Here is a 13,237-nt window from a genome sequence, read left to right as displayed (position 1 = left end):
TTTGGTGTACTTCAAAAGGATACACAAAAATTCAACTTATTTGTTTTATGTGACTAATTAGTATTTAGTGGTTCAAAACATTGACCCTATGAAAAAAATTAGTACCTTTATGAAAAATTGGTTCTACTACATATCGCGCCCTAAATTGGTTCACAGGCAACCTATCCTATTTCAAGTTAATCACGTATTGTTATTGATAATTCAATTGGTTTCATGATACTTCTCACCTATACTCCCAACAGTTCACAACCTCACCCCATCCTGATTCCTTATGAATATTTTGTTCAGACACACGTGTAAATGTGTCACCTGTTTGCGTCAAAAACTTGCCTACATCCCCTTAAGACACCACCGTCACATGACAGACTAATAATACAATGTTGCACAATTTAAATTTCACACAAACACGAGGTATTAAGACACCGCTACGTTGGCCTTTTCCTACTTGTTTCCGACTAGCAGAGGAGAGCATAGCATAGTTTGGTGGTTTTGGAGCCTTTTGTAAGGTTTTAGGAATCAGAATAGTACGAGGGGATATTCTTAGCTTTAGGCATATATGAATGATTGATGACAAATCTCTGAAATCTTTTACGAAGTTTGCTGAAAAGTCATTAGACAAGTTATCTGAAAGTTAATTAAACAAATTCAAAATCATTAATTTGTAGTTAAAAAGATGATCGACTACGGTTCTTCCAAGAAATACAAATTTCATCCAACAATCATAAGATTTTGGATTTGACAACAATATAAATAACATAGACCATAAACATCATATTGATTTCCACCTAATTGCTAATCCTATTTCGAATTATTTTGTGAATATCATAAACATAAGACAGACCATCTCTACGATTTAACTGTACACTTATTGCCTCAATTTACTTCACTACAAAAACCTCTTCAGTGAGCTTACCGCTTCACCGCTGCTAGGAAGCTGGCCGCTTCACTCAATAACACATCGGATAAACGCAAAAGAATGCTGCTAACAATGGCCAAAATCAGATGCAGCTCGTTAGGATTCTCCCGTGTTGCCATCTTAAGCGAGAGCGAACATTTGGAAGTTTGGAACAAAGCTTCTGAAATTACCTTGTGTCCTCTTCATACAAAAAACAGCAACCAAAACTCATCCAATCTCCCCCTTTTCATGAACTGTACTTTGAACATCCTTCTTCCGTAAAAGCGCCCAGAAAATTGTGAGAGCCGCAACCATACTGAACAGCAAATGATCAGTGCTACTTGTTTTGATGCTTATCTTACCCATCCTGTGGGTATTCAGATTAGCATTAACCGACACTCTCATATCTCGCCCCAGCCGGGACTCAGACTGTAAATTTCCACCCAACACCATCTCTTTATTGAAAGACAGGATAGTCATCATCAGGCTCACATTGTCATTTCTCACAGGGTAGTCTCTACCCCTCAACGTAGCTTCAACACTGCCACCATACGCCACTTGCTCAGGACCCATCATTTGGCCAACATTCATCACAAGTTTCAATCTCTTCCCAACTGATATGGTGTCTTCAAGCTTTCCACCAATGTAATACTTGTTCCCAAAGGACGTCAATGAGAATCCACTTTCAGCAACATTGTGCCACAACTTCCTCAGCTTCATGTTGCTGTGAAGCGTATAGATGGTATCTTTACCAGCAGACTGAACATCAAGACCTGCAGAATATGTGGTCCCACTGTGGTGTAAGTAAGCTGCAGCACACTCAGATTGAATGCTAAAATCCTGCTTGTCCTTGCTCATCTGCCCTGCGACAGAGGTAAACACATTCCTGTGTACCTGCATAGCAGTTTCCAAGCTAACCCCATCCAAGCCCGCATCATTATCCCATCCATGGGAATCAAGAACAGGTCTCATAATCCACTGATCATTTGTAACAAGGCAACGATACCTGTGTGCGGGGCAATTAGAACCAAAACTTGGAGGGACCTCCATATCTGGTAATAAAACAGCCTCTTCTTGGGAAGCCTGCTGACTGTCAGAATTATCACCGCTCGCCATATTTTTCTCTTTGGAAAGCTTAACCTCCATCTGCCTACGATACTCTTCTTTCAACTGTTTCTTTAGATAAAGGGTCTCTTGATAATCCAATTCATCAAGATAGTCTTTTTTCTGTGATTTTGTTAATCTCTCAAACTGAGAATTTGTTAGAATTCGGATTGGAGGTAATTGATCATACTCATCTTCCTCCTGCGTATATGAAACCAAGCTCTCATCAACTTCAACATCCCCTCCACTTGAACTAATAGTAGAGCGATGACGTAGAAGAGAAGAGAGAAGATGCGGCAGAGAAGGCACGTGAGTGGCATTTGAGGGCCCCAGATGAATGCTGTCTTGAAATTTCATGAGGATATTGACATCACTCAGAACTTTAGTACAAATGCATAATAACAAAAACTGGGATTTCCAAACCTGTCCGTTTGGAAGTATCTTTTCACCGGCGATATTTTTCCTACACTGAGGATGATTCTCAACTAACAACACTGGGTTTTCAATTCTGGAGTCAGACACTGCCTGGTGTATATAGTGCTGCACCATATCTGTGCTTTGCCTCACATATGCTTCATAATTGACGGGATGCCCATCTGGTCCTTCTGGAAGTGCTAGGGAAGAATGTGTCATGACAAGAATGGTGTTAAACCAAACTGCAGGACCGAATACTTCGGTTATTTGCTTCAAGAGGGAGAAGTCATTGTAGCTAGTACTCATGAGGTCGAGGCGTTCGAAGAACAAAACGATGTCAGGTGGACTTTTTCTAATAAATTTCTTCACAGAGAGCATAATCTTCTTATTTCTGCGGAAATTACCAGTACATGAAGGCAAAAAACCAGGGGTATCGATGATAGTTACTTGAATCCCATTCACAGTTCCCACAACCTCTCGAATACGATTTGTGCCAGGTCGAAATGCATTGGTTTCAGTCTTCGTTTGGTCAAATATAGAGTTTATTGTAGCACTCTTGCCAACTCCTGTTTTCCCAAGGACAAGGATTCTGAGAGAGAAATCCATTTCAGGCAGGCCAGATGCCTCTTGTTCTGCTGCCACTGCTCTAGCTCTATCACTCCTGAGATTAACTCTTTTCAAATCTGATTCTTCTGCTCGTATCAAAGTAGCCAGGTGAATACGATAAAGAACCTTAGCCACCAGAACATTGTTTTGTGACAGACCAAGCCGTAAGAGGAGGCGCAAAAATTTAACTTGAAGATCGTCAATTCTTACCAAAGGATCCATCTTTTTCTTACCAGAGCGATTATGAGAGTGATCAGAATTTTCGACTACAGCATGCTGCAGGGAAGGACCAGACTGATTTTCCTGATCACTATTAAATGAGGTTGATGCGGCAGGATGGATGCGTGGTGATACCAAAGTGTTCGAGTGAGCAGCACCTGAAAATTAGAAAACATTGAACTCTCTTCACATAGTCAAACAATGTACAACCCGTACATTGATATTGGTTTCCACTTTTTAGCATCAACTAAGGATTTAGTATCTTTTACACTAAACAAAATTCTTAAACTAAAGAAGTGCACATCTTACAGTCAATCTTAGGAATCACTCATTAAGTACAATGGATGAAGTATCGGAAGGGCGGCATTACCTTGGTCATCAAACTCTTCATTGGAGGATTCCTCTCTAAAGAAATTGTCCCTGCCCGACAATGGCCGAGGCAAAACCAAAGGCATGGAAACTAACTGAGAAGAAATCCAATCCTTAAGACTCTTCATCCTTCCTGCAAAACATTCCCAGCTGAAAGTTACATATGTGCCTAACAATATTCCATCTTTCTGTAAATCTAATTCAAATCATAATACAAGAAAATACAGAGAAAATTAAAAAATCCCTTTTCATATTTTAGTTTATGCTTCTAATAATTGCAGCAAGTTTGCTTCTTTACTAAAGTAATTATAATAAAAAAAATGAAAATTCTACAGCTAGAAATGAGAATTCAATTGAAATTCATGAATTTCCTGGCTAATTTGAAAGAAAAGGAAGTAGAATTTTACCTGGAAAATACGAATTTTGCGATGAATATGCTTTTACTCTACGATTTGGAGGAGACGAGTATCGAAGCCATGGGAAACGAAATCGAGAATTGGGGCAGCTCAGAAACCCTAATTCAGAGAGCCGAGGAATCGGAAGGTGCGACGAAAGAAAGGGTATGAGAGGCTGAGGAGAAACGAGATGATGACGATGACGATGACTACGAGCTTAGCCAGATAAGACACAGACCGGAACCAGACACTTCCAAAACCAAAATATTAAAATATTTGGGAGACTTTTGCGCTCTGGAGACTCGGAGAGAGGAGGCGATTCACAATTTCAAATTTCACAAGAAAAATGAGAATTGTGCCTTTTATTTTTATTTTCTTTTATTTTTGAGAAAATCATAAAAATAAATTCTCTTACTTTATTTTAATTTTTGGGTTTTTTTCTAATTTTTTTTTATTTTGAAAAGTGATTTCTGCATTTTCTTTTTCTCCTCTTACATTGGTTCTTAGATTGAATGGATGGATAGTGGATAGACAAAAATGAGGTGAGAAATGCATAAATAAAAACAACAGCATAATTACTATTTGTTTTTCATGCTCACTTTTGTTCTATTAGAAAGAGTTTCAGTTTTCTACCTGACTAAAAGCACTTTTGCTGAAAGAGCTTTTGGGATCAATTTTTAGTGAAATGTAAGTGAATCACGGAAAGCACTTGAAGTGTTTCCTATAATTTTGCTCTTTTTAATAAAAGGGCTTCTAAAATGTGCTTATGAGCCAATTGTTCTTTTTTTCATGTACGAGAGTCTCAAACAGATCTTAATCTTAGCAAATTCAACTCGACATTAATGAAATCTAAACTACCAAGAGTAGCATTTCAAATTCGAGCACATAGCGAGAAAGCGCACATTCGTTCAAACCAATGTCATTACATCCACGTCTGCACCTTGGCACATGTTCACGATACCATTAGGGGCAGACGGCCCAAACATAAAACAACGTGCCCAATCCTGAGCAACCCATATCAAAGGCCAATCCATATGAGACATGACATAAGGCAACTTGTAGAAAGAAAGTCTCAAGGTCCAAGTTGGAGGTCCATGCGACCGTTCTAATTAGAGTCGAGAAAGTCAAACTGATGAAACGCGTTCCAAATTCAATTCAACAAGGAAGAGAAATTAATACGTACAATCCACTTGTGGCTTTTCTTGCAGGAACAAGCCACCTCTTCTTCCTCCTCCCTAAGTCCTCAGTCACAACTTCCCTATAAATACACAACAAACTCTCTCCATCTCCCAATTCATCTCCCGACTCATAAAAAAACTCCGAGGCATTTTCCAGGAAAAGAAAAGAAAATGGCGGTGGAAAGCAATCAGACAAGTGACCAAGAGAGGGCGAATTCGCAACCGGAGCAGCAGGAGCTCAAACGGAAGAAGAGAATCAGATTGGCAATCTACATTGCTGTGTTTGTTGTGTTTCAGATCATAGTGATCACCGCACTAAGCCTCACCGTGCTGAAAGTGAAGTCGCCGAAGGTGCGACTTGGTGCCGTCGACGTGCAAAATTTCACGGCCGCCCCTGCAACGCCCTCGTTCGACATGACATTCGCAACCCAAATCAGGATCAAGAACACAAATTTCGGTCGGTACAAGTTTGACGCAAGCACTATTAAGTTTGACTACGATGGCGCGACTGTCGGGCAAGTTAGCATTCCCAAGGGCAAGGCCGGAATGTTGTCGACCAAGAAGATTGATGTCACGGTGAATTTGAGTACCAAGGGGCTGCCAAGCTCCAAAAACTCCAGTCTTCGTACTGAACTGAGCACCGGGGTTTTGCGGCTGATGAGCGAAGCGACGGTGAAAGGAAAGGTGGAGTTGATGATGGTGATGAAGAAGAACAAGTCTGCGAAAATGGACTGCACTTTGGAAGTTAACGTGTCAACCAAGAAAATTCAATATTTGAAATGCGAGTGAACAAAAGGGATAACTTCTGGTGATATCATATGTATAGCTCCTTTATTAAGATTCAGTTAATGTTTCTATAATATTACCATCTTTATCTTTATTTTTATTTTTATTTTTATTTTCGAAGAAGGCTAAAATTCATTTATTCGAGCGAAGTGAATTTCGCAATCTCATTTTCTGCCTATGCACTCCTCTCATATTCTTTAGATTGAATAAATGAAACGAGAATCCAATGACATAACTAAAAGAAGTGCATAAGAAAAAATGAGAGGGAAAATCACCACCTCTATTCAGCCACATTTTTTTGGATCTTGGATTACATAAGTTATGTTGCTACCAAAGATTAGGGTATAGTAACAATATAACTTGATATGTGGATGATTCGAATTCAGGGTAAGAACACAAATTGACCATTGTTGTTACTTATATTTAACTTAATATGACAAACTCTTTTCACATTTTAAGACGATTCAAACTCAAAATACAATGATGGATTGTTCTAACTTTGACTCTTATTTACAGCGTTTATCTAATTCAAAATCAGACTACTAAAACATTACTGTTGAATGAAAAAAGGAAAAAAATTGCACAATGACTTCAAAAACCACCACATTTGCATCCTGTTGCATGAAACTTCTTTTTCTCCAAAAGTTCTAAGTTACTTTAGGCTTGGCATTTGCCATTTGCCAAAGCAAAACCTGACTCTAAAACTCTACTGGCTGGAAAGAGAAAACAACACAAAACTGCAGAAGACCGAAAGGCGATGTGCATTAATCTCTTACAATGTAAGAAAAATGGACAATGACCGGTTCTGATGAATGAAAGTTACAGAAGAAATCCAAACTCTCTTTTACTAAGGTCGACCATGATCGTCATCATCATCGTTGTGTCGTCGTCGTTATCATCATCATTAACAGTCCTCTAGAAAGGGAAAACTTCGTTCAATTCTACCTCTGGCTACTAATTCAAATGCCAAAAGCATGCTCTAATTAAAGGCTAACATTACGCTGAGGAGATTGGCAGGAAGGATCAACAGATGAAAACGAAGAATCGAACAACAGAGAGGAACAACTTCCGGCTTTCTGTTGCACCGTTTTTAACTTAAATCTTGAATAGCAGCCCACCGTGTGTGGCAAAGAACGGAGCAAACACAAGAGACTCAACGGCCATAAGCTTGATAAGAATGTTGAGCGATGGTCCAGACGTATCCTTGAGAGGGTCTCCAATGGTGTCGCCAATGACTGCAGCTTTGTGGCATTCTGATCCTTTTGGACCAAGGGTCCTTGCATGCTCCGAAGCACCAGCCTATTACACCAGCCAAAATCCAGACGATAAGACAAAGCTAAAAAGCTGATACAGCTTAAGCATAGCCACAAAAAAGCATTTGTAAAACCCATCAAATGCTTACCTCAATGTATTTCTTGGCATTATCCCAGGCACCGCCCGTGTTGGATGCAGAAATGGCAATCTGCAAATGCAAACAGGTTTTATTCAGATTTAGAATAATTGACCCAAACAGAGAGACGAGTCAACAGAAGGAAAGATCAATCAAGCAACTGTATCAGCATTACCTGTACACCGGAGACAAGGGATCCAGCAAGCACGCCAGCGAGAGTTTCCACACCAAAAAAGATCCCAACAATGAGGGGTGTAAGCATGACAAGGGCACCAGGTGGGATCATTTCTTTGATGGAAGCATCAGTCGAAATCTTAACACATGTAGCGTAGTCCGGCTTGGCAGTGCCCTCCATGAGACCTGGAATGGTATTGAATTGCCTGCGCACTTCCTCAACCATCTTTAAAGCTGCACTTCCCACACTCTTCATTGTCATGGCAGAGAACCAATACGGAAGCATTGCGCCCACTAACAAACCAATAATCACTTTTGGGGTCAACACATCAACCGTTTCGATACCAGCACGGCTGACAAAGGCACCAAATAGAGCAAGGGACACAAGAGCAGCAGAGCCAATTGCAAATCCCTACAAACAGAAGCACACGTGACTCAGTGACGTTTAAAATTTTAGGATTGATAACTAGAGGTCAATTCCTCGGACCATCAATGAATACTTAAGAGGAAATTCCAAACCTTTCCAATAGCGGCAGTGGTGTTTCCTGCAGCATCAAGAGCATCAGTTCTCTCTCTGATTCTGTGACTCATGCCTGCCATCTCAGCAATGCCTCCAGCATTGTCACTGATGGGACCATATGCATCAATGGCTAATCCAGTTGCAATGGTGCTCAGCATTCCAAGGGCAGCTACGGCAATCCCGTACATAGCTGCAAAGCTAAAACTAACAAAAATGCTGACTGCAATGGCAAATATAGGAATAATGACGGATTTGTATCCCAATGCAAGGCCAAAAATGACATTGGTCGCAGCTCCAGTCCGGCAAGAATCAGCAACATCTTGCACAGGGCTACAGCATAATACAGAGCAACCATTAGATTCAAAGACAACTAAACTAGATATGGTAGAGCGGTAAACCCCAAGAAAACTAGTTACCTGTACGCATTGCTTGTATAGTACTCTGTTACGAACCCAATGATAAGCCCAGCCCACAAACCAACACCGACACATAAGAATAGCTGCCTGCAAATTCAATTCAGCGTTCAGATACAATAAACAGATAGAGCAACGTACAAGTAGAAATATAACCGCAGAAATCTCCTTAATCACAGCACTGATGACAATAAATTTTCAAAAGAAGCAAAGCTTACCAGCTCTTCACAACTTTCTGTGTTCCGAAATTGAAGATTGTGAAGGAAGATGGAACAGAAATCCATGTAGCAATCGCAACTCCAACAGTCATGAGTACAGTAGAGATGATGAGCTGCTTCTTCAGTGCTGGCTCAATTTCCTTTACAGCCTTGATCTCAAAGAAATCGGTTGCAAATAGGGTGGTGAGCAGACAAACAAGGATGCCGATGGAACTGACAATGAGAGGATATAGCATTGCAGTTAACTCGTGATTGATCCCAAATGAGGAAATGGAAGCAACCACAAGGGCAGCACACGATGACTCAGCATAGGATCCAAAAAGATCAGATCCCATGCCAGCTATATCTCCAACATTGTCTCCGACATTATCAGCTATCACCTGTACAAATGGAAAACATCAGTTTTGGAGACACGGAGAAATTAAATTAACAGGTTCAAACAAATTTCCAAATGGTGGTGAATCTCTTACAGCCGGGTTCCTTGGGTCATCCTCGGGAATATTTCTTTCAACCTTGCCGACAAGATCAGCACCGACATCAGCAGCTTTGGTATAGATGCCTCCACCAACTCTGCCAAATAGAGCCATGGAAGATCCACCAAGACCATAGCCAGTTATAGCCTCGAAAAGACCACCCCAATCATCACCGTAGTACAACTTGAAGAGATTGATAGCAATGTAAAGAACCAACAGACCACTTGAAGCGAGGAGAAATCCCATCACAGCTCCTGATCTAAATGCAGTAATAAAAGCCTTCCCAACACCTTTTCTTGCCTCCAACGTTGTTCTGGCATTTGCGTAAGTAGCAATCTTCATCCCGAGGAATCCCGAAACCACTGAAGTTATGGCACCAAGCAAGAAGGAAACGGTGCTGAAGATGGCGGTGGCGAGAGCTGGTTTGCATATCTTGGTTTGATCATACGTACACGCACGGCCACTTGTGCTAAATCCCTCCACGGACCCAAGGAAAAGGAAGATCAAGATTGCAAAAGCGACCATGAAAGCACCCACATACTTGTACTCCGTGAAAAGGAACGAGGTTGCGCCTGTATCACACAAGCATCAACAAGTTACTGAAACATAAACTTGACCAACAATTTACCAATTCCACCATAACTGGCGTTGAACCGAACAAGTCCGAAAACTATCATTTGGACATGAACTTACGTAGCTTAAAAATAGAAGATTTTATCACAGTTTAAAAAATAATAGGTGGGTCCTTCCCATCCCTACCAAATAATATAAAATAATAAAGGGTAAATAATTGATGCACCAAAATTCACGAACAATCGACCATAATCCTACTAAAACATATTAATAATGTAATCACACAAGTCGTTAATCTGTTGAAAACATAATTAGAACCAGTAAACACAGCGGATAAAACGACGTCGGATCCACAAAAAGAAGACAACTTTATTTTTTTTCTCTGTTTGCTCTGCAAACTGAAGAACTCAAAGCTCAAACAAAAATGACATAAACACAACAATTAAGCATACAAACCGAACCCAGAAAACCAAATGAGCAAATCCGACGCCGTTTTATCAATCAGAATTTCAAAAGACGTGAAATTTAGAGAGAGAGAGAGAGAGAGAGAGAGAGAGAGTGTGGAAATGGACCTTCGGAAATGGCGGTTTGGATTTCGGCGCATCTGAGGACGACGTTGTGATCGTTACCGCCTTCTTCGTCCTCGATGAGGTAATCGTTGTACCCATTTTTGGCAGCGCCGCCGGAATTGGAGTCCCGGCCACCGCCTGGGGAGAGCTTAACCTGCGAAACGTACATCCACTGGACCAAGGAGAAGGCGATGCCGATCACCGCGCACAGCGGAATCAAAATCTCCGCCCCGAGATCTGGGAGTATCGTCGCCCCCATAGCTCCTTTGCCCAAAAGAGGAAACACAGAGAAACAGAGGAGCCTTGGAGTTCAAGAGAGAGAAAGAGAGGAGAGAGAGTGTGAACGAGAGTGTGTCTGTGGATGGTTAGAGTGGGTTTATATAAGTGAGAGACAGAGAGATGGAGATTAGGATCATGAGTGTGGCTATTTAATTATATTTATTTAAAATGCTGGAACAAATTTTTAAAAAAAATAATTAAGGATAAAATTAAGAAAATTAGCAGATGTTTAGGTCTATCCATGGAAAATGTCCGAGTCTGAGGTAAAAACCCTAACCTTTTTCTCACGGTCAAAATCTATGCTTTCTCTTTTTTCCTTTTTTAGATGATCCTTCCCTATTGGATCCTAAATTTGCGCAATTAATCTCTTTAATTTAAAAAATAATAATTATTTGGTTGAGTAACTGCTTTTATAATTAAAAATTATTTTTTGGTGAGCAAAAACAATCAACAGGATAATATTTCGTTAGTAATAAATTAAATCTCGAATATGTTTTGAGTTAAAATTTTATCAAGTTCGATAAACATTATTAATGTAGCCACTAAGTTTAAACTTTTCTAACTAATCGTCTTTTGGTATTATAACTAATCACCGTTAATACAAGCATTCAAACTACATGTATGATGTTTATCGATGACTTTAACACGTATTTGCTATTATACTGCAACACATCTTAAAGTAGTTAAACTTTATAAGCCAGTAAATTCGGCTAAATTAACATGTTAAACATGAGTAATTAAAATTTCCTAAGTTAAAAGACAAGAATTCCAAAACGACGACTGAAACCGATGGAACGACACACCGTCTCAATAGCTCTAGCAAATAACAACACTATCACCGACGCCGTTTGTTAATGTACGAGTAGTAATAACATGTCGTTGTGTTTCCGGATTTGATTTTACTTTTTCTTAATAAATATTTTTAATTCCGACAATTCTCACTAATTAAATTCCTCAACAAAAAGAAAAAAGGAAACCAGGTGAAAGATGACGTGGAGCTTATTCGGATAACTATTGACCGAAAGTTTATTCCGTGCCCCCGACGGTATTTTCCTTCTTTACTAGGGTTTTATCCTCTTTTGCACTTTTTATGTTTTTTGTTGTGCATTTGGAAAATATATCATCTTTGGATCTCTTTCACTAAAGTCATCAGATCAAGTGATCTGAATTTTTGAATTTCATCTAACGGCTTACTTGTTTTGATCTTTAAAAGCTATAATAATTTTTGGCCGTATGAAATTTCAAAGGCCAGATCACTTGATCATCCGGTGACCAATATGAAAGAGAACAGGAGCCGTGGATTTGTATTCTATTTTTTATTAGCTGACACGTGTGATTATTGTTCCATGTTATTCACATCTTCTTAAATTTCTTTGTTGCGCAATCAGTGAACGAAAATATAGCCTGAAAAACGAGAATATTATATTTTCGTCAAAAACGAATTTAAATAAAATAATATCATTTGTTAAAAAAAATATTAAAAATAAAAAACGAATGTGGGCCAGAATTAGTTATATTTGTGGTCGTCTGGTATTAATTAATTTTGTTGAAAATTGAAACTGTAATTTAGGAAATTGTGGTTTTGTCCTTGTAGTCTTGAATAGATATGGCGGGCACAACCATGCATGTGATTGGTTTGGGACGTGCGACATGATCCTACCACCTATATTTTAATAGAAAATATATTTGATCTGCATGCACATAGAGATCGATCGTCGAATAAAATAATTTTTAAAATATTATAATTTATAAATAAGAAGGGAAACCATGCATGGTTGGCTGGTCGGTTCTTGGTTGGGTGATCAGTGAAGGTGGGACTGTGTTATCGTGTCCGGCCAGTAGTCGTCCATGCCAGCCTGCTTTCTTCTCAAGGACCACCTTGCAGTTGCACCATTTCCGATAGATTTGGCTCACCATAATTCATCATAATTTACATCCATCTGAAAGGCTCTCGTTGCTAACCCTTTGGAGTTCTGCCACAGAAATCCAAAGCAAAATTGGTGAACGTTAGGTTTCCAATAGTTAATTATTTGGATTGTAAGTCAAGAAATTAGCAATGACAGTAAAATAATTCAAATTCACAATATTATACTGTAAACTGCTTGAGTTGATTGTTAGAGAAGAAAAAAAAAAAGACCAAAACCCCACTTAAATCTTCTTGTTGATTGTTGCAACACCAATAAAAGTACTATTACTTTATATATATATATATATATATATAATTGACGCATCCATATCTGTATAGATGAGTTTTATAAAATAATAACGTATTTCTCTTATGTCAACAGTGTATAAGTTATGTGCGTTTTAATATAATTATTTGAGACATAAATTATTGTTTGTAATAAGCTCTATGACAATTGAAAATATGAATATGGAAATGAAGATTGGATTCCGATAAGAAGATGAACATGATTATGGAAGAAGCTTTGACAAAAGCGGCATCAACTTTTTCGTACACAACAAACATTTTGAGTTCTAAGAACTAAACTTTTCCGGACACCTGGACGATTAAGTGAGGTAGTCGTGTCAAGGGAATTTTTAAAACTGCTTATGTGGAAAGTCGTGGAAGTTCCTCTTTGATCTTCTATCATATGCCACGAGGAGCCCATAAACAAGTTTTGCGTGAAAAATGTCATCCACAAACAAGTGCTTTTATCAA

General features: G+C 39.1%; 3 protein-coding genes across 3 annotated transcripts; 1 reads left to right on the top strand and 2 right to left on the bottom strand.

Annotated features, from left to right (window-relative positions):
* Positions 1–635: 635 nt before the first annotated feature.
* On the bottom strand, positions 636–4,348 carry LOC103949176 (translocase of chloroplast 90, chloroplastic). The gene is made up of 3 exons (XM_009360278.3): positions 4,015–4,348; positions 3,609–3,740; positions 636–3,396 (listed from the first exon to the last, which is right to left on the bottom strand). Exons 2-3 carry the CDS (start codon positions 3,733–3,735, stop codon positions 1,124–1,126), a joined length of 2,400 nt encoding a protein of 799 aa, XP_009358553.2. The 5' UTR covers positions 3,736–3,740; positions 4,015–4,348; the 3' UTR covers positions 636–1,123.
* A 1,003-nt stretch (positions 4,349–5,351) lies between these two features.
* Positions 5,352–5,969, top strand: LOC103949212 (late embryogenesis abundant protein At1g64065-like). Its single transcript, XM_009360315.3, has one exon. The coding sequence runs from the start codon at positions 5,352–5,354 to the stop codon at positions 5,967–5,969; it is 618 nt and encodes a 205-aa protein (XP_009358590.1).
* Positions 5,970–6,704: 735 nt separating this feature from the next.
* Positions 6,705–10,570, bottom strand: LOC103949175 (pyrophosphate-energized vacuolar membrane proton pump). Its single transcript, XM_009360277.3, has 8 exons — positions 10,300–10,570; positions 9,152–9,726; positions 8,682–9,061; positions 8,467–8,553; positions 8,050–8,380; positions 7,532–7,942; positions 7,369–7,428; positions 6,705–7,265 (listed from the first exon to the last, which is right to left on the bottom strand). The coding sequence occupies exons 1-8, from the start codon at positions 10,553–10,555 to the stop codon at positions 7,062–7,064; spliced, it is 2,304 nt and encodes a 767-aa protein (XP_009358552.2). The 5' UTR covers positions 10,556–10,570; the 3' UTR covers positions 6,705–7,061.
* Between the last annotated feature and the right edge of the window lie 2,667 nt (positions 10,571–13,237).

The sequence above is a fragment of a genome, unplaced genomic scaffold, assembly GCF_019419815.1.
Source record: "Pyrus x bretschneideri cultivar Hongxiangsu unplaced genomic scaffold, Pyrus_bretschneideri_v1 Contig1, whole genome shotgun sequence".
Lineage (NCBI taxonomy): Eukaryota > Viridiplantae > Streptophyta > Magnoliopsida > Rosales > Rosaceae > Pyrus > Pyrus x bretschneideri.
Note: the sequence above shows the minus strand (reverse complement) of the source record. Positions and strands in the feature narration are given on the sequence as shown.

Bases quoted from the DNA above. Each gene is read 5' to 3' on its own strand.
- LOC103949175 (XM_009360277.3), bottom strand. From the start codon at position 10,555: ATGGGGGCGACGATACTCCCAGATCTCGGGGCGGAGATTTTGATTCCG. The intron at 9,727-10,299 runs GTCCATTTCCAC...TGTGTGATACAG, and splicing joins CCAAACCGCCATTTCCGAAG to GCGCAACCTCGTTCCTTTTC. The intron at 9,062-9,151 runs GTAAGAGATTCA...CCATTTGTACAG, and splicing joins ATGACCCAAGGAACCCGGCT to GTGATAGCTGATAATGTCGG.
- LOC103949176 (XM_009360278.3), bottom strand. From the start codon at position 3,735: ATGAAGAGTCTTAAGGATTGGATTTCTTCTCAGTTAGTTTCCATGCCT. The intron at 3,397-3,608 runs GTAATGCCGCCC...TCTAATTTTCAG, and splicing joins TGAAGAGTTTGATGACCAAG to GTGCTGCTCACTCGAACACT.
- LOC103949212 (XM_009360315.3), top strand. From the start codon at position 5,352: ATGGCGGTGGAAAGCAATCAGACAAGTGACCAAGAGAGGGCGAATTCG.